This window comes from Salmo salar, chromosome ssa09 (assembly GCF_905237065.1).
Source record: "Salmo salar chromosome ssa09, Ssal_v3.1, whole genome shotgun sequence".
Taxonomy (NCBI): Eukaryota; Metazoa; Chordata; class Actinopteri; order Salmoniformes; family Salmonidae; genus Salmo; species Salmo salar.
The window spans coordinates 158,527-184,643 of NC_059450.1; the positions used below are offsets into that span (position 1 = coordinate 158,527).

A 26,117-nucleotide genomic window follows, 5' to 3' on the forward strand; every position below is an offset into this window, starting at 1 on the left:
AACACACTTACTAGACTACACATAGAAATACATAAACATAGACCATAAACCAAAAACCCGGAAATACTAAATCAAACACCCTTTTATCAAATCAACTTTTGCAACCCCTTTTTATTTCAGGTCAATCATACATAAACTGTCAAAACTCCTAACAACTGTCCACGTTGAGACTTCCCGTTAAGTAAAATGACTCCAGAATTGATGTATGGTTGAAAATATAAGTTCAAATATTCTCTTTATTCATTCAATATAGATGTACACCACTTGAAACTGTGAGAAAAGCACACAAAGACTATGGACTGAAATCTGGTCAAAGACATTTTGAATAGGGAACAAACCTTGAAGAGTTAAAACAGATAAAAATATGACTTGTTATTTCTAATAATGCAAAGTTACACGTGAAAGAGGAAAAGAATGTATGTGCCACATTGACTTCTTGTCATTGCTATTGATGTTTTATTCTGTACAGATGACCATTTTGTACAAAATCTAGATCTATAACACTACATAAAACAAAGTAAATCATATGTACACAATATTAAATGAAGCCATATAGTACAGGTCACATACAAAAGGACACTTGTCAAGTTAATATATTTTGTAAAGTACATGTTCAACTAAAATCCTGCAAAGATGCTGCGGTCAAGCAAAGAATTTAGAAAAACAGTCACCAATATTTTTTTTCACATCTAACTTGTTTTATCTATGGGTCAACACGAAAACAAACCACAACAGTTTGAACACAAATAAAATGCAAACTGATAAAATATCTTAACAAACCAATACCGTTAAATAAAAAGCTAATATATTATTTTAGGATAGAAATTGTTTTGGTGAGTGCCATTCTTCCAGGGGAAAAAATACATGTTTAACATTGGTTGTATAAATTTACACCTTTTGCATTCAAGCAAATATGAAAAATACAGTTGCCAAGCCTCGATCTCAGTCTGTTTTAGCATTGGCCATTTCCATTGGCAGCTACAATGCTAAAACTACAGTGAGGGAAAAAAGTATTTGATCCCCTGCTGATTTTGTACGTTTGCCCACTGACAAAGAAATGACCAGTCTATAATTTTAATGGTAGGTTTAATTGAACAGTGAGAGACAGAATAACAACAAAAAATCCAGAAAAACGCATGTCAAAAATGTTATAAATTGATTTGCATTTTAATGAGGGAAATAAGTGTCACGGAATTCTAGGACCAGTGGAGATGCGGAATCAGGCGCAGGAGACAGAAGGCCGGAGCAACAGAGTTTTAATGCAACGGGCAAAACACAATAGCCGAAAGGCACAGGGCGCTCAATAAAGTCTGCCAGGGAAAACACATTCCCAAAATAAACACGAGGGAAAAAGCCGGAGCCCGGCAATAAAGCTTACGCAGGCCAGCGAAACAGGCCACACACACAACTGTCCTGAGTGGACAATAAACAATCCCGCATGAGAACCCAAACTGAAAATACACACTAAATAACCCCCCACTAATGACAGACACGAAACAGGTGCGGGATAAACAGACAAAACCAAAAGACACAGAAACATAGATCGGTGGTAGCTAATAGGCCGGCGACGATGACTGCCGAGCGCCGCCCGACCGAGGAGGGGCGCCACCTTCGTTGGATACTGTGACAGTAGCCCTCCCCTGACGCCGGCCTCGGGGACGGCCCGGAGGGCAAGGCGCCGGCCGATCCGGACGGCGACGGTGGAATTCCTGCAGCATAGGTGGATCCAGAACGTCCACTGCCGGAACCCAGCACCTCTCCTCCGGACCGTACCCCTCCCAGTCCAACGAGGTACTGCAGGCACCCTACCCGACGTCGGGAGTCCAGGATGGCTCGGACTGTGTACGCCGGGGCCCCCCCGATGTCCAGGGGGGGCGGGGGGACCTCCAGCACCTCATCGTCCTGTAGCGGACCAGCTACCACCGGCCTGAGGAGAGACACATGAAACGAGGGGTTAATGCGGTAATATGAAGGGAGTTGTAACCTGTAACACACCTCGTTTATCCTCCTCAGGACTTTGAACGGCCCCACAAACCGCGGACCCAGCTTCCGGCAGGGCAGGCGGAGGGGCAGGCGGAGGGTCGAGAGCCACACTCTGTCCCCCGGGTTAAACACGGGGGCTTCACTGCGGTGGCGGTCAGTGCTCTCTTTGTGTCGTTCACCAGCCCTCCTTAGACACTCCTGGACCGCATTCCAGGTCTCCTGAGAGCGCTTCACCCATGCCTCCATCCGGCTCTGTTGCCATGGCACCAGGACCGGCTGATACCCCAATACAACCTGGAAGGGTGACAGGTTAGTAGAGGAGTGGCGCTGAGAGTTCTGGGCCATCTCGGCCCATGGTACAAACTGCGCCCACTCCCCTGGCCGGTCCCGGCAATACGACCGCAGGAACCTGCCCACATCCTGGTTAATGCGCTCTACCTGCCCATTACTCTCGGGGTGGAAACCCGAGGTCAGGCTGACCGAGACCCCCAGCCTCTCCATAAACGATCTCCACACCCTGGACGTGAACTGGGGACCCCGATCAGATACGATGTCCTCGGGCACCCCATAGTGCCGGAAGACATGGGTGAACAGGGCCTCCGCGGTCTGCAGGGCCGTAGGAAGACCGGGCAAAGGGAGCAGACGGCAGGACTTAGAGAACCGATCCACAACGACCAGGATCGCAGTGTTCCCCTGGGACGGCGGGAGATCCGTGAGGAAATCCACCGAGAGGTGAGACCAAGGCCATTGTGGAACGGGGAGGGGCTGTAATTTCCCTCGAGGCAGGTGTCTAGGAGCCTTGCACTGGGCGCATACCGAACAGGAAGAGACATAACGGCGAACATCCTCAACCAAGGTGGGCCACCAGTACCTCCCCTTCAGGTCCCGCACTGTCCGTTCCACCACAGGATGACCCGAGGAGGGTAGAGTGTGGGACCATCGGATCAGGCGACCGCGCACACCAAGCGGAACGTATTTCAGGCCCACGGGACACTGAGGTGGAGTGGGTTCTAACCGACCCGCCCGCTCGATGTCCGCATCCACCTCCCATACCACCGGTGCCACCAGACAGGAGGCGGGAAGTATGGGAGTAGGATCGATGGTCCGCTCCTCTGTGTCGTAGAGACGCGACAGTGCGTCAGCCTTCCGGTTCCGGGAACGTGGCATGTACGAGAGGGTAAAGTGAAACCTCGTAAAGAACATGGCCCACCTTGCCTGACGGGGATTAAGCCTCCTCGCTGCCTGGATATACTCCAGGTTACGGTGGTCGGTCCAGATGAGAAAAGGGTGACGTGCCCCCTCAAGCCAATGTCGCCAGGACAGGAGCGTTGGTAAACAGCACCTTCAGACGATGGAAGGCTCTGTCCGCCTCTGCTGACCATCGTAGCCGCACCGGACCCCCCTTCATCAGTGAGGTAATGGGAGCCGCCACCTGGCCAAGACCCCGGATAAACCTCCGATAATAATTAGCGAACCCCAAGAATCGCTGCACCTCCTTCACAGTGGTTGGGGTTGGCCAATTACGCACAGCCGTAACGCGGTCACATTCCACCACCACCCCCGAGGTGGAAATGCGGTATCCCAGAAAAGAGACGGCTCATTTGGAGAACTCACATTTCTCAGCCTTGACGTATAGGTTATGCTCCAGCAGCCGCCCAAGCACTTTACGCACCAGGGACACATGCTCGGCGCGTGTGGCGGAGTAGATCAGGATGTCATCAATGTACACCACCACACCCTGCCCGAGCATGTCCCTAAGGACCTCGTCCACAAAGGATTGGAAGACAGCGGGAGCGTTCTTTAACCCATACGGCATGACGAGGTACTCATAATGGCCCGATGTGGTACTAAATGTGGTTTTCCACTCATCTCCATCTCGGATACGCACCAGGTTATACGCGCTCCTGAGATCTAATTTCGTGAAGAAGCGCGCCCCGTGAAATGACTCCACTGCCGTAGCAATGAGAGGTAGCGGGTAACTGAAACCCACTGTGATAGCATTTAGACCTCTATAGTCAATGCACGGGCGCAGACCTCCCTCCTTCTTCTTCACGAAAAAAAACTTGAGGAGACGGAGGACTTGGATGGCCGAATGTATCCCTGTCTCAAGGACTCAGCGACGTATGTCTCCATAGCCGCTGTCTCCTCCTGAGACAGAGGATACACGTGACTCCTAGGAAGGACCGTGTCGGCCTGGAGGTTTATCGCACAATCCCCTTGTCGATGGGGGGGTAATAGAGTCGCCTTGGTCTTACTGAAGGCGATAGCCAAATCTGCATACTCTGAGGGAATGTGCACGGTGGAGACTTAGTCTGGACTCTCCACCGTAGTCGCACTGATGGAAACTCCTATGCACCTACCTGAGCACTCCCTCGACCACCCCGTAAGAGCCCTCTGCCTCCACAAAATCTGAGGGTTGTGAGTGGCTGGCCAGGGGATTCCCAGTACCACCGGAAACGCCGGGGAGTCAATGAGGAACAGGCTGATACGTTCCTCATGACCCCCCCACGTCTGCATAACCAGTGGCACTGTGACCTCCCCTACTTGGCCTGACCCTAGCGGTCGACTATCTAGGGCGTGCACAGGGAAGGGGTGGTCCAGCTGAACCAGGGGAATCCCTAACCTCTTAGCTAACCCACGGTCCATAAAACTCCCAGCTGCACCTGAATCGACTAGTGCCCTATACTGGAAGTGAGGGGAAAAATCTGGAAAACAAACGGAGGTGTACATGTGGTCGACAGGGGGCTCTGGGTGTGGCTGGTGCGGACTCACCTGGGGGGTCGAAGTAGTGCTCTGCCTGCCCTCCGAACTCCCGGGTGGACCTCTCCAGCACCGGTCCACAGTGTGTCCTCTGCGCCCACAGTGGGTGCAGGAGAGACCCCCCCCCTCTGGCCCTCCTCGACGCAGCCCCCCCTATCTCCATGGGCTGTGGAGCAGGAGGACTGGGAGGCGGAACGAACAGGCCCCGACTGGAACGTCCCCGGGCAGCCAGTAGGTTGTCCAATCTAATGGACAAATCCACCAGTTGGTCTAGGGTGGAGGCGTTGTCCCTACAAGCCAGCTCCCGGCGGACGTCCTCGCAAAGACTACACCTATAGTGGTCTATCAGGGCCCGCTCGTTCCACCCCAATCCAGCGGCGAGAGTCCGGAATTCCAGGGCGAAATCCTGAGCGCTCCTCGTCTCCTGTCTCAGATGAAATAGCAGCTCACCCGCCGCCCTGCCCTCCGGGGGATGATCGAAAACCGCCCGGAAGCGGCGGGTTAACTCAGGGTAGTCGCCCCGAGCCGAGTCTGGACCATCCCAGACCGCATTGGCCCATTCCAGGGCTCGACCCATGAGACACGAGACGAGGACGCTCACCCTCTCTTCGTCGGAGGGGGGGTGGACGGTCGCCAGGTACAGTTCCAACTGGAGCAAGAACCCCTTGCACCCAGCGGCCGTCCCATCGAACTCCCTGGGAGGTGTGATCCGGATACCGCTGGCGCCCGCTTCAGTGGGTGTGGGTAGGGGCGCAGGGTGAGGAACCGAAGCTGGTCTGGCTAGGGAAGCACCTCTCTCCCAGCTCTCCAACCGGGCCAACACCTGGTCCATGGCCGAGCCTAGGCGGTGGAGGAGGCTGGCGTGTTGAGAGACCTGCTCAGCCATGTACGGCGCTTCTGCTGACTCCATGGTGGGTGCGGGATTCTGTCACGCACCCACCAATGAGGGAAATAAGTGTCACGGAATTCTAGGACCAGTGGAGATGCGGAATCAGGCGCAGGAGACAGAGAGCCGGAGCAACAGAGTTTTAATGCAACGGGCAAAACACAATAGCCGAAAGGCACAGGGCGCTCAATAAAGTCCGCCAGGGAAAACACATTCCCAAAATAAACACGAGGGAAAAAGCGCACGGGGCGCAGCCCGGCAATAAAGCTTACACAGGCCAGCGAAACAGGCCACACACACAACTGTCCTGAGTGGACAATAAACAATCCTGCACGAGAACCCAAACTGAAAATACACACTAAATAACCCCCCACTAATGACAGACACGAAATAGGTGCGGGATAGACAGACAAAACCAAAAGACACAGAAACATAGATCGGTGGTAGCTAATAGGCCGGCGACGACGACCGCCGAGCGCCGCAAGACCGTGGAGGGGCGCCACCTTCGTTGGATACTGTGACAATAAGTATTTGACCCCCTCTCAATCAGAAAGATTTCTGGCTCCCAGGTGTCTTTTATACAGGTAACGAGCTGAGATTAGGAGCACACTCTTAAAGGGAGTGCTCCTAATCTCAGCTTGTTACCTGCATAAAAGACACCTGTCCACAGAAGCAATCAATCAATCAGATTCCAAACTTTCCACCATGACCAAGACCAAAGAGCTCTCCAAGGATGTCAGGGACAAGATTGTAGACCTACACAAGGCTGGAATGGGCTACAAGACCATCACCAAGCAGCTTGGTGAGAAGGTGACAACAGTTGGTGCGATTATTCGCAAATGGAAGAAACACAAAAGAACTGTCAATCTCCATCGGCCTGGGGCTCCATGCAAGATCTCACCTCGTGGAGTTGCAATGATCATGAGAACGGTGAGGAATCAGCCCAGAACTACACGGGAGGATCTTGTCAATGATCTCAAGGCAGCAGGGACCATAGTTACCAAGAAAACAATTGGTAACACACTACGCCGTGAAGGACTGAAATCCTGCAGCACCCGCAAGGTCCCCCTGCTCAAGAACGCACATATACATGCCCGTCTGAAGTTTTCCAATGAACATCTGAATGATTCAGAGGACAACTGGGTGAAAGTGTTGTGGTCAGATGAGACCAAAATGGAGCCCTTTGGCATCAACTCAACTTGCCGTGTTTGGAGGAGGAATGCTGCCTATGACCCCAAGAACCACCATCCCCACCGTCAAACATGGAGGTGGAAACATTATACTTTGGGGGTGTTTTTCTGCTAAGGGGACAGGACAACTTCACCGCATCAAAGGGACGATGGACGGGGCCATGTACCGTCAAATCTTGGGTGAGAACCTGCTTCCCTCAGCCAGGGCATTGAAAATGGGTGGTGGATGGGTATTCCAGCATGACAATGACCCAAAACACACTGCCAAGGCAACAAAGGAGTGGCTCAAGAAGAAACACATTAAGGTCATGGAGTTGCCTAGCCAGTCTCCAGACCTTAATCCCATAGAAAATATGTGGAGGGAGCTGAAGGTTCGAGTTGCCAAACGTCAGCCTCGAAACCTTAACCTGTTGGGGCTAGGGGGCAGTATTTTCACGGCTGGATAAAAAAACGTACCCGATTTAATCTGGTTACTAATCCTACCCAGTAACTAGAATATGCATATACGTATTATATATGGATAGAAAACACCCTAAAGTTTCTAAAAATGTTTGAATGGTGTCTGTGAGTATAACAGAACTCATTTGGCAGGCAAAACCCTGAGACATTTTCTGACAGGAAGTGGATACCTGATGTGTTGAATTACCTTTAAGCCTATGCCATTGAAACACACAGGGGTTGATTAATGTTTTGGCACTTCCTATTGCTTCCACTAGATGTCACCAGCCTTTACAAAGTGTTTTGAGTCTTTTACTGTGAGATGTGACCGAACAAGAGCCATGGAACAGTGATGGCCAATTAGACTCTGGCGCGCGAGTTCATGTTGGGTACCCTCGTTCCAATACGTTATAAAAGAGAATGCATTCGTCCACCTTGAATATTATTCATGTTCTGGTTAAAAAAGGCACTAATGATTTATGCTATACAACGTTTGACATGTTTGAACGAACGTAAATATATTTTTTCCCCTCGTTCATGACGAGAAGTCCGGCTGGCTTAGATCATGTGCTAACAACACGGAGCTTTTTGGATATAAATGATGAGCTTTTTTGAACAAAACTACATTCGTTATGGACCTGGGATTCCTGGAAGTGACATCTGATGAAGAGAATCAAAGGTAATGGATTATTTACATAGTATTTTCGATTTTAGATCTCTCCAACATGGCCGTTTGTCTGTATAGCAAAGCATATTTTTCTGGGCGCAGTGCTCAGATTATTGCAAAGTGTGATTTCCCAGTAAGGTTATTTTTAAATCTGGCAAGTTGATTGCGTTCAAGAGATGTAAATCTATAATTCTTTAAATGACAATATAATATTTTACCAATGTTTTCTAATTTTAATTATTTAATTTGTGGTGCTTACTTGACTGCCGGTTATTGGAGGGAAACGATTTCCTCAACATCAATGCCATAGTAAAACGCTGTTTTTGGATATAAATATGAACTTGATAGAACTAAAAATGCATGCATTGTCTAACATAATGTCCTAGGAGTGTCATCTGATGGAGATTGTAAAAGGTTAGTGCATCATTTTAGCTGGTTTTATGGTTTTGGTGACGCCTGTCTTTGAATTGACAAAACATTACACACAGCTATTGTCAATGTACTCTCCTAACATAATCTAACTTTATGCTTTCGCCGTAAAACCTTTTTGAAATCGGACAACGTGGTTAGATTAAGGAGATGTTTATCTTTCAAAGGGTGTAAGATAGTTGTATGTTTGAAAAATTTGAATTTTGACATTTATTTGGTTTCAAATTTGCCGCTCTTGAAATGCACCTGCTGTTGATAGGGTGCACCACGGGTGGCACGCTAGCGTCCCACATAGCCCCAAGAAGTTAATGACAGAAGATCTGCAAAGAGGAATGGGACCAAATTCCTCCTGAGATGTGTGCAAACCTGGTGGCCAACTACAAGAAACGTCTGACCTCTGTGATTGCCATCAAAGGTTTTGCCACCAAGTACTAAGTCATGTTTTGCAGAGGGTTCAAATACTTATTTCCTTCATTAAAATGCAAATCAATTTAGAAAATTTTTGACATGCGTTTTTCTGGATTTTTCTGTTGTTTTTCTGTCTCTCACTGTTCAAATAAACCTACCATTAAAATGATGGACTGATTATTTCTTTGTCAGTGGACAAACGTACAAAATCAGCAGGAGATCAAATACTTTTTTCCCTCACTGTAGCATACAGGCTATACGTTACCAGGGACAACACAAAATACATTACAGACTGTATACCCATGCTAGATTTGGAAGTTCAAACAATGGTACAAGAGACGGACACTAACATTTGTAAGTGGGTCAAAACAATCCTGGATTTGACAGCTTCCTGACTTGAGAAAGCAGAATAGACTGTACATCTATTCTGAACAGAGCTTCATTGAAGATACACAAACATGTCACATCTTTCAAGTTTTCAGGAAGTGCTTTATAGGTAGTTCAATATACTTTTTCTTGACAATTACACGATTCATCTACTTCCAAGAGGGATTCAGGTCTGGAATCACCGCTCGGTCTCTACTTTCTCTGTGAATGTCCCTGTGAATCAATATATATTATTGGCAATGGACACATATGCTCATTTAACCGTCACATGAAATGGTTTTCGCATTCAAACAGTGTTGCTATTTTCCTCATTGGGTCCAAAAATTATTTCATATTCCTCCTCACGATAAAAGGCACTCCGATGTCTTCGAAAAGGATGTCTTATGGAAGTGAATCATTTGTTTTGTTCTTTGCTTAGTAACAGTCCTTTCAGCTCCACAGAGAAGCACATCTGGATAAGAGGGTGGTGGTAAAAAAAATAATCAACAGGGGAATAGTGAGCATGCTGGGGGGGGTACGAGATGGACACAACGTGATATCATGGGTACCTCTGAAACAAATGGAGGTCAATGCTTGACAAGCAAGTAGCTCCAGGACTGCGAGGCTCCTGCTGAAGCCTGGATCATCAACTCAACATCTATTCCACATTGGTTCAACTTAATTTCATTGAAATTACATGGAAATATTGATTCAACCAGTGTGTGCCCAGTGGGGTTTGCATTTAAGATGGACTACATTGCAGTCAGGCTGTGCAGAATCACTGATTTACAAATCATCTTGCATCCCAAATAACTACTCATTATGTGATACCCCCAGGTAAGGTGTCATAATGTGATTCCAGTAAAAATTAAAAATAAATTCTACATAATGCAGCATTACAGTGTGTGCCTACTGGCTACAGATGTTGAAATGTCTAAGAGGGGCTTTTGAGTATGACAAACAGGGTGGAAACTAACAACCACCCAATATGTTTCTCTATATGAAATAAGAAGTACCATTGTTTGAACTGTCAATATTTCACTGTGATCCAGCTCACATATTGCAGATGGAATTCAACAGATGAGTATGAGAAAGGAAATAAGACAAAATAAAACATTTATATGGCACAAACTGTAGAGTGTAAAGAGTTCAGTGTCCACAGAGAACCTCCCTCCCTCTCTCAATTCCTGTCACAATGTGACTTCATCAGAACAGATGGATCAGTCACTTTAGACAATCCTGATGCTCTTCAGCTTATTAAAAACAAGAAACGCATTGTCAAAACATCGGAGGCCAAAAAAATGAAGGCAAACAACGCAGGCTCTACCTAGCTAGTCGCCCTTGTTAAGAAAAATACAGAAAAAAAAAATAAACACAAATGGTCTTGGCACTGGCAGATGTCCCTGGGATAAAAAATAAAGTCCAGAAAGTCGATCCAACAGTCCTACCCCTCCATCCAACAATCTGTTTTTGGTTGTTTCCCCTTGACAGAAAACAGAAGACAGAAGAAGAAAAGAAGTCTCCCTCATTCAGTTTCTGCTCTCTACGTTTGTTGTGCATTTCACATGAGCTTGTCATGTCACAGGTGGAACGAAACGTCCCCATTTTCATTCGTACAATAAGAGCAGGGAGGGATGAGCCGATATACTGTTTTATGCACAATTCAGCGGAAACAATAAGGAAAACAATGACTCTGCAAGACCGACAGCTAAAAGAGTTGCAGCCCCACCCCTCCCCCCAAAATAAACACCTGAGAAAGCAGAAATCTGAGGGAGGTGGGGCAGTGTACTGGCGAGATAGGGAAACCGGGCCAGTATTCTGAATGTGCTGTGTGGGTGGGAAGGTGGGGTGTGGAGGGACGAGGGTACTCCTTTAGGGGACTGGACAGAAGAGAAGAGAGAGGAGGGGCAGACCTAAAGCCCATTGTGGGTGGTGATCATGTCATCGGCGCGGCGATGGGTCTCCAAGGCTTTTGCGGTGTAGATGTCCTGAGGGAAATCCGACTCGCGCCGCACCAGAGGACAGTCTTTTCTCTGGTCTCTCTCTTGTAACTGCAACAAGGGAAGGGTGGGGAGTGTTAGAGGTGACAGTTAGCTCCACAGGAATAAAATAGTTAGCTTGTGTAACTACAGTATTTCCCTTGGGTTAGGCACTACCAAGTTTTTGCCACAAGTACCACTCCCTGTTCACATCAAATTCATGCTAAACTTTCTCACCAATTGACAAAGAAATGCTAACCATGCATCATCTTAATGAACTAATCCACGTTTCAAGAAGAAACACCAAACAGGAAGGTGAGAAAAGAGTTGATGAAATGTTAGTGATAAGCTACCAGGACTACCCCCATGCCATTTAAAACACATGCAAGGGAGATCCAGTAGATACTGTACATAGACAATAACAAATGTACTTGATTCCAGTGTTCAGCCCATAGTTTGACTTGTCATTCCTTCTCTATAGGAGCTATGCCCATTTTGAAGAGAGAGGTCAGGGCCCATATTCATAAAATGTCTCAGAGTAGGAGAGGATCTAGGATCCATTTATCCTTTTAGATCATATTGAATAAGACTACAGGTACGAAGGGAACCTAATCCTGGACCAGCATTGGTAGATAAAGAAGTCAGTATTTACCTGAGTGGCTTCTTCCGTTACTGTCTTTTTTAACCTGTGAACTTCTTCAGAGGTTAATGGACCATCAGACTCCATTGCTACTGGTCCATTGAGGCCAGTGGAATCAACACACATAAGAAACTAACATAACGCAAAGTAAAGACACAAAAACAATGGGACCTTGTTGCATGCAAAGAAAGATGAAATCAGAGGTTAGATAAGCAGAAGGGTTGAAACTTTGATGCTGGAGTCATTGCTTCTATTAGTGATTTGGTTATAATTGAAATGGACGACGTACAGACATCGATCATTCAGTTGAAGCCTCTAAATCTAAAAGATGTACGTTAGTACCGTGATTAAGTAGATATCATAAAATATCATTTTACCTTTCACTAGGACTCTGTTCCAATATCCACATTAGCACACTACCTAGAATGAAACAATATATTGGGAATGCAATTGAGTAGATAGGTTGAACTCGTTGGCTGTGGCACCCAACCAATCACTTGCAGTGCATGAGGATAAAAACTGGTCATGCTCTGCACAGCATACCAAAACAGTCCTCAGGGGGTACAGAAAGAAAAAAAAACAACTTCAGCTCTTTAGATGGCACACACGTACACACAAACAATTCTGTGAAGTGAGTCTTAGTGCAAATGTGTCCCTCACTCACATGTGGATTGGATTTGGCAAGGGTCTCAATCTTGAGCCATGCCTCTTCCCTCTCTTTTGACTTGGCCTTTTCTCTATAGGACGAAACAGACAAAATGGCATCATCATCATCTAGTGTTATGTCTTGTAAAATCCCAAGAGTAAACAGTACTGCGAGGAGCAAGTTTTTCTATGCAGGCATTTGTCTGTGGAATAGCCTACCCCTAGAGATCAAGCAAAGAAAAAGTACAAATGACTTTAAAAGGTTTTAATTTGGAAAAGGTTGTCTAAGTGAGAGAAACCACTCCACTGCCCCTTGTGCCCCCTACTGCTGGTCAGGTGTATTTATTTGAAGGATCGGTATGATGTGCAATTAATATGGTTGATTTTTAAGGTTAGGGAAAAGTGCCACTTTTTAGGATGTCAATATAAATGAATGTATTTATGGTTGTTTGTAATTTTGTCTTACCTCTTAATCATTATGTGTTGTTGTTTTTACCATGGAGGACCACTTTGGAAACAAGCGTTTTAATTAATACTTTCAAGTGATATCCTCTGGGTCTACATTGTACATGTCTGTTACACAAAATATATCTATAAAAAAAAAATATCTATAGTCATCAACATGAGGCTCCCGAGTGGCCCAGCGTTCTAAGGCAAGAGGCATCACTACAGTCCCTGGTTCGAATCCAGGCTGTATCACATCCGGCTGTGATTGGGAGTCCCATAGGGCGGCGCACAATTGGCCCAGCGTCGTCTGGGTTTGGCCAGGGTAGGCCGTCATTGGAATAAGAATTTGTTCTTAAAACCTCTTTAGGCTAGGGGGCAGTATTTTTGCGTCCGGATGAAAAGTGTGCCCAAAGTAAACTGCCTGCTACTCAGGCCCAGAAGCTAGGATATGCATATTATTAGTAGATTTGGATAGAAAACTCTCTGAAGTTTCTAAAATTGTTTGAATAATGTCTGTGAGTATAACAGAACTGATTTGGCAGGCAAAACCCTGAGCACAATCCATCTAGGGAAAATGTTTTTGGAGCTCAATCTGTTTTCCATTAGCTTTCCATGGCACGTTTTAGGATACATACATTTGGATTAGGAATGTTGTTTGAAATGTTTGCACAAAGTTTACAGGTAACTTATTAGATACTTTGTAGGCATGTTGGGCGAGTTGGAACCAGTGTTTTTCTGAATCAAACGCGCCAAACAAATGGACATTTTGGGGATATAAAGAAGCAAATTATTGAACGTCTCATGAAAACATAACATGTGCAGTTTGAGCTACTCGAGGAAGTTAGTTGCATGCTCATGCTAGCCCCTCTCATTGATTAACTCAAGTTGAAGGCTGACCAGGGTACTGCAGGCTGACATTTGGAACAAAATTAATGTGCGACTTTCAAATAAAATTGGTTCAAGGACATATATCTGGTGTATTAGAAGCAATTATTGGTACCATGATTGTAATTCAAAATTGTTTTTTAATTAAACAAAAATTGACATTTCTTCATTCAGTATAATGGGGGATCCTGTTTTCTGCAAACAGTACCGTGGTTGGCCTTGAACTTCCGTGGCTTCAATGAGAGGGGGCAGTCTTCTCCCCTGGGGAATAGCCATGGTAGTCAAAATATTGATTGGATGCGAATTGCTTAATTAACTCAGGAACCAGAACTGTGTGGAAGCACCTGCTTTCAATCTACTTTGTATCCCTCATTTACTAAAGTGTTTCCATTATTTTGGCAGTTACCTATAAATCCCTTGGGATATGCAAATCTGAATGAGATTATTGAATCATAAATCTATAGTCATCATTACAATAGTCTAAACATTGAATCAATCTATAGTTGTGTTGCACGGTATATCGAAACTTCAAGAAATGTCAATCTCAGCGAGCAGGACTTTCTAATTGACATGGCCCGGGTATCCTGGAAGGATATTGACCTCATTCCGTCAGTAGAAGATGCCTGGTTATTCTTCAAAAGTGCTTTCCTCACCATCTTAAATAAGCATGCCGCATTCAAAAAATGTAGAACTAAGAACAGATATAGCCCTTGGTTCATTCCAGACTTGACTGCCCTTGACCAGCACAAAAACATCCTGTGGCATTCTGCATTAGCATCGAATAGCCCCCATGATATGCACATTTTCAGGGAAGTTAGGAACCAATATGCACAGGCAGTTGGGAAAGCAAAGGCTAGCTTTTTCAAACAGAAATGTTCATCCTGTAGCACAAATTCCAAAAAGTTCTGGGACACTAAAGTCTATGGAGAATAAAAGCGCCTCCTCCCAGCTGCCCACTGCACTGAGGCTAGGAAACACTGTCACCACTGATAAATCTATGATAATGGAGAATTTCAATAAGCATTTTTCTACCCCTACCCTGGTCAACAGCTCTGCACCCCTCACAGCAACTTGCCCAAGCCTCCCCCATTTCTCCTTCACCCAAATCCAGATAGCCGATGTTCTGAAAGAGCTGCAAAATCTGGACCCCTACAAATCAGCTGGGCTAGACAATCTGGACCCTCTCTTTCTAAAATTATTCACCGCAATTGTTGCAACTCCCATTACTAGCCTGTTCAACCTCTCTTTCGTATGTCTTCTGAGATCCCTAAAGATTGGAAAGCTGCCGCGGTCATCCCACTCTTCAAAGGGGGAGAGACTAGACCCAAACTGTTACGGACCTATATCTATCCTACCCTGCCTTTCTAAAGTCTTCGAAAGCCAAGTTAACAAACAGATCACCGACCATTTCGAATCCCACCGTACCTTCTCCGCTATGCAATCCGGTTTCCGAGCTGGTCATGGGTGCACCTCAGCCACGCTCAAGGTCATAAACAATATCATAACTGCCATCGATAAAAGACAGTACTGTGCAGCCATTTTCGTCGACCTGGCCAAGGCTTTCGACTCAGTCAATCACCGTATTCTTATCGGCAGACTCAACAGCCTTGGTTTCTCAAATGACTGCCTCGCCTGGTTCACCAACAACTTCTCAGATAGAGTTCAGTGTGTCAAATCGGAGGGGCTGTTGTCCGGACCTATGGCAGTCTATGGGGGTGCCACAGGGTTCAATTCTCGGGCTGACTCTTTTCTCTGTATATCAATGATGTCGCTCTTGCTGCTGGTGATTCTCTGATCCACCTCTACGCAGACGACACCATTCTGTATACATCTGGCCCTTCTTTGGACACTGTGTTAACCTCTATGGGCTAGGTGGGACGCTTGGATTATTTTGAACCAAACCAACATTTGTTATTGAAGTAGAAGTCCTGGGAGTGCATTCTGACGAAGAACAGCAAAGGTAATAACATTTTTCTTATAGTAAATCTGACTTTGGTGAGGGCTAAACTTGGTGGGTGTCTAAATAGCTAGCCCTGTGATGCCGGGCTATCTACTTAGAATATTGCGAAATGTGCTTTCACCGAAAAGCTATTTTAAAATCGGACATAGCGAATGCATAGAGGAGTTATGTATCTATAATTCTTTAAAAAATTGTTATGTTTTTTGTGAACGTTTATCATGAGTAACTTAGTAAATTCACCGGAAGTTTGCGGGGGGGTATGCTAGTTCTGAACGTCACATGCTTGAAAAATGGGTGTCTGATTATTTCTGGCTGGGTACTCTGCTGACATAATCTAATGTTTTGCTTTCGTTGTAAAGCCTTTTTGAAATCGGACAGTGTGGTTAGATTAACGAGAGTCTTTAAAATGGTGTAAAATAGTCATATGTTTGAGAAATTGAAGTAATAGCATTTCTAAGGTATTTGAATAACGCGCCACAGGATTCCACTGGCTCTTACGTAGGTGGGACGATTTCGTCCCACCTTCCCTAGAGAGGTTAAGCATCTCCAATCCAAAATTAAATCTCGAATCGGCTTCCTATTTCACAACAAAGCATCCTTCACTCATTCTGCCAAACATACCCTCTTAAAACTGACTATCCTACCGATCCTTGACTTCGGCGATGTCATTTACAAAATAGTCTCCAACACTCTACTCAGAAAATTGGATGAAGTCTTTCACAGTGCCATCCGTTTTGTCTCCAAAGCCCCATATACTACCCACCACTGCGGCCTGTATGCTCTCGTTGGCTGGCCCTCACTTCCCACTGGCTCCAGATCATCTATAAGTCTTTGCTAGGTAAGCCCCGCCTTATCTCAGCTCACTGGTCACCATAGCAGCACCCACCCGTAGCACACGCTCCAGTAGGTATATTTCACTGGTCATCCCCAAAGCCAACTCTTCCTTTGGCTGCCTTTCCTTCCATTTCTTCCGGTCACAACTTGTAGACTTGTTTACGTGCTGTTGTGCGGTTTGTTGCTAACCTTACTTTGCTACCTGCCAACTTTACGTTTTTTTACTTTTTAATTCCGTTTATATTTTTAGTTTTTCCCCCTCGCTCAACTTTTTCACCCCAAAAGCTTTATCTGGACGTGGTTCGTCAGGACCTCCACCAGCCGAAGCTAAGTAGTAACATTAACATGATGCCTTTTATTGCAGTTGCTGTACTCATAATGTACAGGAGAACGATCGCCTTATGGCGAGGATAGCTGTGCTGCAAGCCCAGCTTCAGGCGCAATCGTTAGGCAAGGGTAATTTAAGTGTAGGAAAGGATGAAATAGCGTCTGTGCAACCAGTACGTACAGATAGTAGTATAAATATCCTTGCGCAGCCGGACAATTTTCTCATGGCTTCTGGAAGGAAAAGGAATGCTCAACCGGTGTCGCTCATTCAGTCGACAGAAACTTTCAACCGGTTCTCCCCATTAAGCAACTGGTCGGAGTCAGAGGCCGAGCCTTCTCTGGTCTCTACTCCTCCCGTTACGGGGTCTGAGACGCCGAAGCCTCCCACCATTAGCTCTGACAAATTGAAAACCCTAGTCATTGGCGACTCCATTACCCGCAGTATTAGACTTAAAACGAATCATCAAGCGATCATACACTGTTTACGAGGGAGCAGGGCTACCGACGTTAAAGCTAATCTGAAGATAGTGCTGGCTAAAGCTAAAACTGGCGAGTGTAGAGAGTATAGGGATGTTGTTATCCACGTTGGCACCAACAATGTTAGGATGAAGCAGTCAGAGGTCACCAAGCGCAACATAGCTTCAGTGTGTAAATAACCTAAAAAGATGTGTTGGCATCAAGTAATTGTCTCTGGCCCCCTCCCAGTTAGGGGGAGTGATGAGCTCTACAGCAGAGTCTCACAACTCAATCGCTGGTTGAAAATTGTTTTCTGCCCCTCCCAAAAGATAGAATTTGTAGATAATTGGCCCCCTTTCTGGGACTCACCCACAAACAGGACCAAGCCTGGCCTGTTGAGGAGTGACGGACTCCATCCTAGCTGGAGGGGTGCTCTCATCTTATCTACTAACATAGACAGGGCTCTAACTCCCCTAGCTCCACAATGAGATAGGCTGCAGGCCAGGCAGCAGGCTGTTGGCCAGCCTGCCAGCTTAGTGGAGCCTGCCACTAGCAGTCAGTGTAGTCAGCTCAGCTATCCCCATTGAGACCTTGTCTGTGCCTCGATCTAGGTTGGGCAAAACTAAACATGGCAGTGTTCGCTTTAGCAATCTCACTGGAATAAAGACCTCCTCCATTCCTGCCATTATTGAAAGAGATTGTGATACCTCACATCTCAAAGGCAGTTATAGTCAATGAACTAATCACTGATCATAATCTTGATGTGATTGGCCTGACTGAAACATGGCTTAAGCCTGATTCATTTACTGTGTTAAATGAGGCCTCACCTCCTGGTTACACTAGTGACCATATCCCCGCGCATCCCGCAAAGGCAGAGGTGTTGCTAACATTTATGATAGCAAATATTTTGAGCTTCTAGTCATGAAATCTATGCAGCCTACTCAATCACTTTTTATAGCTACTGTTTACAGGCCTCCTGAGCAATACACAACGTTCCTCACTGAGTTCCTTGAATTCCTATCGGACCTTGTAGTCATGGCAGATAATATTCAAATTTTTGGTGACTTTAATATTCACATGGAAAAGTCCACAGGTCCACTCCAAAAGCCTTTCGGAGCCATCATCAACTCAGTGGGTTTTGTCCAACATGTCTCCGGACCTACTCACTGCCACAGTCATACTCTGGACCTAGTTTTGTCCCGTGGAATAAATGTTGTGGATATTAATGTCTTTCCTCATAATCCTGGACTATCGGACCACAATCACAACAAATAATCTGCTCATACCCCAACCAAGGATTATCAAAAGCCGTGCTATAAATTCTTGGACAACCCGAAGATTCCTAGATACCCTTCCAAGACTCCCTCCACCTACCCAAGGATGTCAGAGTACAAAAATCAGTTAACCACCTAACTGAGGAACTCAATTTAACCTTGCGCAATACCCTAGATGCAGTCGCACCCCTAAAAACCAAAAGCATTTGTCATAAGAAACAAGCTCCCTGGTATTCAGAAAATACCCGATCTCTGAAGCAAGCTTCCAGAAAATTGGAATGGAAATGGCACTACACCAAACTGGAAGTCTTCCGACTAGCTTGGAAAGCCAGTACCGTGCAGTATCGAAGAGCCCTCACTGCTGCTCGATCATTCTATTTTTCCAACTTAATTGAGGAAAATAAGAACAATCCAAAATGTATTTTGATACTGTCGCAAAGCTAACTACAAAGCAGCATTCCCCAAGAGAGGATGGCTTTCACTTCAGCAGTGATAAATTCATGAACTTCTTGGAGGAAAAGATCATGATCATTAGAAAGCAAATTACAGACTCCTCTTTAAATCTGCATATTCCTCCAAAGCTCAGTTGTCCTGAGTCTGCACAACTCTGCCAGGACCTAGGATCAAGGGAGAAACTCAAGTTTCTTAACTGAAGTTTATTTAGTGCTTTATCTGGGTAGCCGGAAAGTAGAGCATTGCAGTAGTCTAACCTAGAAGTGACAAAAGCGTGGATACATTTTTCTGCATCATTTTTGGACAGAAAATGTCTGATTTTTGCAATGTTATGTAGATGGAAAAAAGCTGTCCTTGAAACAGTCTTGATATGTTCGTCAAAAGAGAAATCAGGGTCCAGAGTAACGCCGAGGTCCTTCAGTTTAAAAGTAGAACATTTGCCGCCATCCACTTCCTTATGTCTGAAACACAGGTTTCCAGGGAGGGCAATTTTGGGGCTTCACCATGTTTCATCGAAATGTACAGCTGTGTGTCGTCCGCATAGCAGTGAAAGTTAACATTATGTTTCCGAATGACATCACCAAGAGGTAAAATATATAGTGAAAACAATAGTGGTCCTAAAATGGAGCCTTGAGGAACACCACAATTTACAGTTGATTTGTCAGAGGACAAACCATCTACAGACTCAAACTGATATCTTTCCGACAGATAAGAACTAAACCAGGCCAGAACTTGTCCTTGTAGACCAATTTGGGTTTCCAATCTCTCCAAAAGAATGTGGTGATTGATGGTATCAAAAGCAGCACTAAGGTCTAGGAGCACGAGGACAGATGCAGAGCCTCGGTCTGACTCCGTTAAAAGGTCATTTACCACCTTCACAAGTGCAGTCTCAGTCCTATGATGGGGTCTAAAACCAGACGGAAGCATTTCGTATACATTGTCTTCAGGAAGGCAGTGAGTTGCTGCGCAACAGCTTTTTCTAAAATGTTTGAGAGGAATGGGAGACTCGATATAAGCCGATAGTTTTTTACATTTTTTGGGTCAAGGTTTGGCTTTTTCAAGAGAGGCTTTACTACTGACACTTTTAATGAGTTTGGTACACATCCGGTGGACAGAGAGCCGTTTATTATGTTCAACATAGGAAAGCCAAGCACATGAAGCAACTCTTTCAGTAGTTTGGTTGGAATAGGGTCCAGTACACAGCTTGAAGGTTTAGAGGCCATGATTATTTTCATCAATGTGTCAAGAGATATAGTATTAACCTCTTACATCTAGATGTTCCGCTAGCGGAACACCGCTCCAATATCCAATGATAGGGCGTGGCGCGAATTACAAATTCCTCGAAAATCCGAAAACTTAAATTTTTCAAACATATGACTATTTTACACCATTTTAAAGACAAGACTCTCCTTTATCTAACCACACTGTCCGATTTCAAAAAGGCTTTACAACGAAAGCAAAACATTAGATTATGTCAGGAGAGTATCCAGCCAGAAATAATCAGACACCCATTTTTCAAGCTAGCATATAATGTCACAAAAACCAAAACCACAGCTAAATGCAGCACTAAGCTTTGATGATCTTCATCAGATGACACTCCTAGGACATTATGTTATACAATGCATGCATGTTTTGTTCAATCAAGTTCATATTTATATAAAAAACCAGCTTTTTACATTAGCATGTGACGTTCAGAACTAGCATTCCCACCGAACACTTCCGGTGAATTTCCTAAATTACTCACGATAAACGTTCACAAAAAAACATAACAATTATTTTAAGAATTATAGATACAGAACTCCTTTATGCAATCGCGGTGTCCGATTTTAAAATAGCTTTTCGGTGAAAGCACATTTTGCAATATTCTGAGACGATAGCCCGGCCATCACAGGCTAGCTATTTTGACACCCACCAAATTTGGTACTCACCAAACTCAGATTTACTATAAGAAAAATTGGATTACCTTTGCTGTTCTTCGTCAGAATGCACTCCCAGGACTTCTACTTCAACAACAAATGTTGGTTTGGTTCCAAATAATCCATAGTTATATCCAAATAGCGGCGTTTTGTTTGTGCGTTCAAGACACTATCCGAAGGGTAACGAAGGGTGACGCGCCGGCGCGTATCGTGACAAAAAATTTCAAAATATTCCATTACCGTACTTCGAAGCATGTCAAACGCTGTTTAAAATCAATTTTTATGCGTTTTTTTTCTCGTAAAATAGCGATAATATTCTGACCGGGAGACGTCGTTTTCGTTCAAAGGCTGAAAATGTAAAATGGACTCTTCACGTGCACGCGCGCGCCTGTCTCATTGTTCTCAGATCGACCACTATCCAAATGCGCTACTGTTTTTCAGCCATGGACTGCAGAGTCATCATTCAACGTTCTGGCGCCTTCTGAGAGCCTATGGGAGCCTTAGAAAGTGTCACGTTACAGCAGAGATCCTCTGTTTTCAATAAAGAGGCTAAAGAAGGCCAAGAAATGGTCAGAGAGGGCACTTCCTGTTTGGAATCTTCTCAGGTTTTGGCCTGCCATATGAGTTCTGTTATACTCACAGACACCATTCAAACAGTTTTAGAAACTTTAGGGTGTGTTCTATCCAAATCAAACAATTATATGCATATTCTAGTTTCTGGGCAGGAGTAATAAACAGATTAAATCGGGTACGTTTTTTATCCGGCCGTGAAAATACTACCCCCTATCCATAACAGGTTAATGCTAAACACAGCTGCTAGAATCTTGACTAGAACCAAAAAATATTATATTACTCTAGTGCTAGCCTCGCTACACTTGTTTCCTGTTAAGGCAAGGGCTGAGTTCAAGGTTTTACTGCTAACCTACAAAGCATTACATGGGCTTGCTCCTACCTATCTTTTCCGATTTGGTCCTGTCGTACATACTTACATGTACGCTACGGTCACAATACGGAGGCCACCTTACTGTCCCTAGAATTTCTAAGCAAACAGCTGGAGGCAGGGCTTTCTCCTATAGAGCTAAATTTTTATGGAATGGTCTGCCTATCCATGTGAGAGACGCAGACTCGGTCTCAACCTTTAAGTTTTACTGAAGACTCATCTCTTCAGTAGGTCCTATGATTGAGTGTAGTCTGGCTAGGAGTGTGAAGGTGAATGGAAAGGCACTGGAGCAACGAACCGCCTGGCCGGTTCCCCTCTCTCCACTGGGATTCTCTGCCTCAAACCCAATTACAGGGGTTGAGTCACTGGCTTGCTGGTGCTCTTCCATGCCATCCCTAGGAGGGGTGTGTCACTTGAGTGGGTGGAGTCACTGACGTGGTCTTCCTGTCCGGGTTGGCGCCCCCCCCTTGGGTTGTGCTGTGGGGGAGATCTTCGTGGGCTATACTCGGCCTTGTCTCAGGATGGTAAGTCGGTGGTTGAAGATATCCCTCTAGTGGTGTGGGGTCTGTGCTTTGGCAAAGTGGGTGGGGTTATATCCTGCCTGTTTGGCCCTGTTCGCGGGTATCGTCGGACGGGGCCACAGTGTCTCCCAACCCCTCCTGTCTCAGCCTCCAGTATTTACGCTGCAATAGTTTGTGTCGGGGGCTAGGGTCAGTGTGTTATATCTGGAGTATTTCTCCTGTCTTATCTGGTGTCCTGTGTGAATTTAAGTATGCTCTCTCTAATTCTCTCGCTTTTTTGCTTCCTCTCTTTCTCTCTCTGAGGACCTGAGCCCTAGGACCATGCAATAGGACAACCTGGCCTGATGACTCCTTGTTGTCCCAAGTCCACCTGGCCATGCTGCTGCTCCAGTTTTAACTGTTCTGCCTGTGGCTATGGAACCCTGACCTGTTCACCGGACGTGCTACCTGTCCCAGACCTGCTGTTTTCAACTCTCTAGAGACAGCAGGAGCGGTAGAGATACTCTGAATGATTGGCTATGAAAACCCAACTTGCATTTATTCTTGAGGTGCTGACCTTTTGCACCCTCTACAACCACTGTGATTATTATTATTTGACCCTGCTGGTCATCTATGAACATTTGAACATCTTGGCGATGTTCTGTTTTAATCTCCACCTGGCACAGCCAGAAGAGGACTGGCCACCCCTCGTAGCCTGGTTCCTCTCTAGGTTTCTTCCTAGGGAGTTTTTCCTAGCCACCGTGCTTCTACACCTGCATTGCTTGCTGTTTGGTGTTTTAGGCTGGGTTTCTATACAGCACTTTGTGACATCAGCTGATGTAATAAGGGCTTTATAAATAAATTTGATTGATTGAGTTCTCTGCTGCCAATGACTGGAACGAATTGCAAAAATCACTGAAGCTGGAGACTCATATCTCCCTCACTAACTTTAAGCATCAGCTGTCAGAGCAGCTTACCGATCATTGCACCTGTACACAGTCCATCTGTAAATAGCCCACCCAACTACCTCATCCCCATCTAATTTTTTTTTTACTCCTTTGCACCCCAGTATCTCTACTTGCACATCATCTTCTGCATATCCATCACTCTAGTGTTTAATTGCTAAATTGTAGTTATTTCACGACTATGGCCTATTTATTGCCTTACCTCCCTAATCTTACTACATTTGCACACACTGTATATAGATTTCTCTATTGTGTTATTGACTGTGCATTTGTTTATCCCATGTGTAACTCTGTTGTTGTTTGTGTCGCACTGCTTTGCTTGATCTTGGCCAGGTCGCAGTTATAAATGAGAACTTGTTCTCAACTGGCCTACCTGGTTAAATAAATAAATAAATAAAACAATTCAGTACTTTTTGCATACTTAGAACATGAAAACAGTTCGGTACTAGAATTTGTGTTACTTTCTGTGTCAAATGTGTCTCACGTCATATACGGATTGAGGGGATCGAGTCTGTCTAGTAATTTGTCTGAATCTTCTCAGAGGCAGTAGCTAGCCAGGCAAGCTAGTTTTGAGAAGTAAGAGAAGGAATAGAAAATGGTGACAGCGTGGCTTTCGCACCTCGCCCCTCTGAGTCAGAGGGGTTGGGTAAAATGCATAAGACATTTCAGTTGAAAGCATTCGGTTGTACAACTGACTAGGTATCTCCTTTCCCTTTCTTCAAATAAAAAGAAATCATACATCCACGCCTGCAGCTTGTTGACAAAACTGGCTCCAGAAACTAACTATGGGAATACTTTGCTTACAGAGAAGATGAGAGCCAGCCCACCGAAACAACTAGGCAGAAGGTTTTACAAAGTAGTGCAGTGCAAGGGAGGCTAAGTTCCAAAATGATATAGTTGATCTTGATGCTCCTTTCCAATAAATATTGAGGGTGTTATTCTGGTGACATCATAATTGATGTTTGGCTGCCGTTTGATAAATAAAAATAATGTTGCTCTTTTGTCAATACTACTACTACTAATAATAATAATAATAATCTCATCATGTAGGCTATAGGTGCACTCTAGTCAATAGTGCGCAGATACAGTTGAAGTCAGAACATACACCTTAGCCAAAAACATTCACTCAGTTTTTCACAATTCCTGACATTTAATCCTAGTAATAATTCCCAGTTTTAGGCCAGTTAGGATCACCACTTTATTTTAAGAATGTGAAATGTCAGAATAATAGTAGAGAGTGATTTATTTCAGGTTTTATTTTGTTCCCATCACATTCCCAGTGAGTCAGAAGTTTACATACACTCAATTAGTATGTGGTAGCATTGCCTTTAAATTGTTTAACTTGGGTCAAACGTTTTGGGTAGCCTTCCACAAGCTTCCCGCAATAAGTTGGGTGAATTTTGGCCCATTCCTCCTGACAGAGTTGGTATAACTGAGCCAGGTTTGTAGGCCTCCTTGCTCGCACACACGTTTTCAGTTTTGCCCACAAATTTTCTATGGGATTGAGATCAGGGTTTTGTGATGGTCACTCCAATACCTTGACTTTGTTGTCCTTAAGCCATTTTTCCACAACTTTGGAAGTATGCTTGGAGTCATTGTCCATTTGGAAGACCCATTTGCAACCAAGCTTTAACTTCCTGACTGATGTCTTGAGATGTTGCTTCAATATATCCACATAATTTCCCTCCCTCATGATGCCATCTATTTTGTGAAGTGCACCAGTTCCTCCTGCAGCAAAGCACCCACACAACATGATGCTGCCACCCCCGTGCTTCACGGTTGGGATGGTGTTCTTCGCCTTGCAAGCATCCCCCTTTTTCCTCCAAACATAACGATGCTCATTATGGCCAAACAGTTCTATTTTGTTTCATCAGACCGGAGGACATTCCTCCAAAAAGTACGAGCTTTGTCCCCATGTGCAGTTGCAAACCGTAGTCTGGCTTTTTTATGGCGGTTTTGGAGCAGTGGCTTCTTCCTTGCTGAGCGGCCTTTCAGGTTATGTCGACATAGGACTCGTTTTACTGTGGATATAGATACTTTTGTACCCGTTTCCTCCAGCATCTTCACAAGGTCCTTTGCTGTTGTTCTAGGATTGATTTGCACTTTTCACACCAAAGTACGTTCTCTAGGAGACAGAAAGTGTCTCCTTCCTGAGCGGTATGACAGCTGCGTGGTCCCATGGTGTTTATACTTGCGTACTATTGTTTGTACAGATGAACATGGTACCTTCAGGCGTTTAGAAATTGCTCCCAAGGATGAACCAGACTTGTGGAGGTCTACAATTTTTCTTCTTAGATCTTGGCTGATTTCTTTAGATTTTCCCATGATGTCAAGCAAAGAGGCACTGAGTTTGAAGGTAGGCCTTGAAATACATCCACAGGTACACCTCCAATTGACTCAAATGATGTCAATTAGCCTATCAGAAGCTTCTAAAGCCATGACATTATTTTCTGGAATTGTCCAAGCTGTTTAAAGGCACAGTCAACTTAATGTATCTAAACTTCTGACCCACTGGAATTGTGATACAGTGAATTATAAGTGAAATAATCTGTCTGTAAACAATTGTTGGAAAAATTACTTGTGTCATGCACAAAGTAGATGTCCTACCCGACTTGCCAAAACTATAGTTTGTTAACAAAAATGTGTGGAGTGGTTGAAAAACGAGTTTTAATGACTCCAACCTAAGTGTATGTAAACTTCCAACTTCAACTGTATCGCTGTTGGCTAGAGCACACGTGCCAATACCTTGCTATATAACGCAACATTTTA

General features: G+C 44.9%; 2 protein-coding genes across 12 annotated transcripts in view; both read right to left on the minus strand.

Moving 5' to 3' along the window:
* Positions 1-204: 204 nt before the first annotated feature.
* LOC100380853 (transposon Tf2-1 polyprotein) lies at positions 205-3,560 on the minus strand. The gene has a single exon (XM_014210076.2). It carries the CDS (start codon positions 3,184-3,186, stop codon positions 1,480-1,482), a length of 1,707 nt encoding a protein of 568 aa, XP_014065551.1. The 5' UTR covers positions 3,187-3,560; the 3' UTR covers positions 205-1,479.
* Positions 3,561-9,229: 5,669 nt separating this feature from the next.
* LOC106610635 (serine/threonine-protein phosphatase 2A 56 kDa regulatory subunit gamma isoform) overlaps positions 9,230-26,117 on the minus strand; it is a 51,073-nt gene continuing 34,185 nt past the window's right edge. For 2 of the 11 annotated variants that reach the window (XM_014210068.2, XM_045723332.1), the window contains exons 12-14: positions 12,411-12,483; positions 11,759-11,792; positions 9,230-11,178 (exon numbers count right to left, since the gene is read on the minus strand). In XM_014210068.2, the coding sequence (XP_014065543.1) occupies positions 11,069-11,178; positions 11,759-11,792; positions 12,411-12,483 (217 nt within the window). In that variant the 3' untranslated portion in view covers positions 9,230-11,068. Of the gene's footprint in view, positions 11,179-11,758; positions 11,800-12,123; positions 12,277-12,410; positions 12,484-26,117 lie in introns of all 11 variants that reach the window. The other 9 variants (XR_001329939.2, XR_006770914.1, XR_006770913.1 and 6 more) reach the window with 9 other exon arrangements.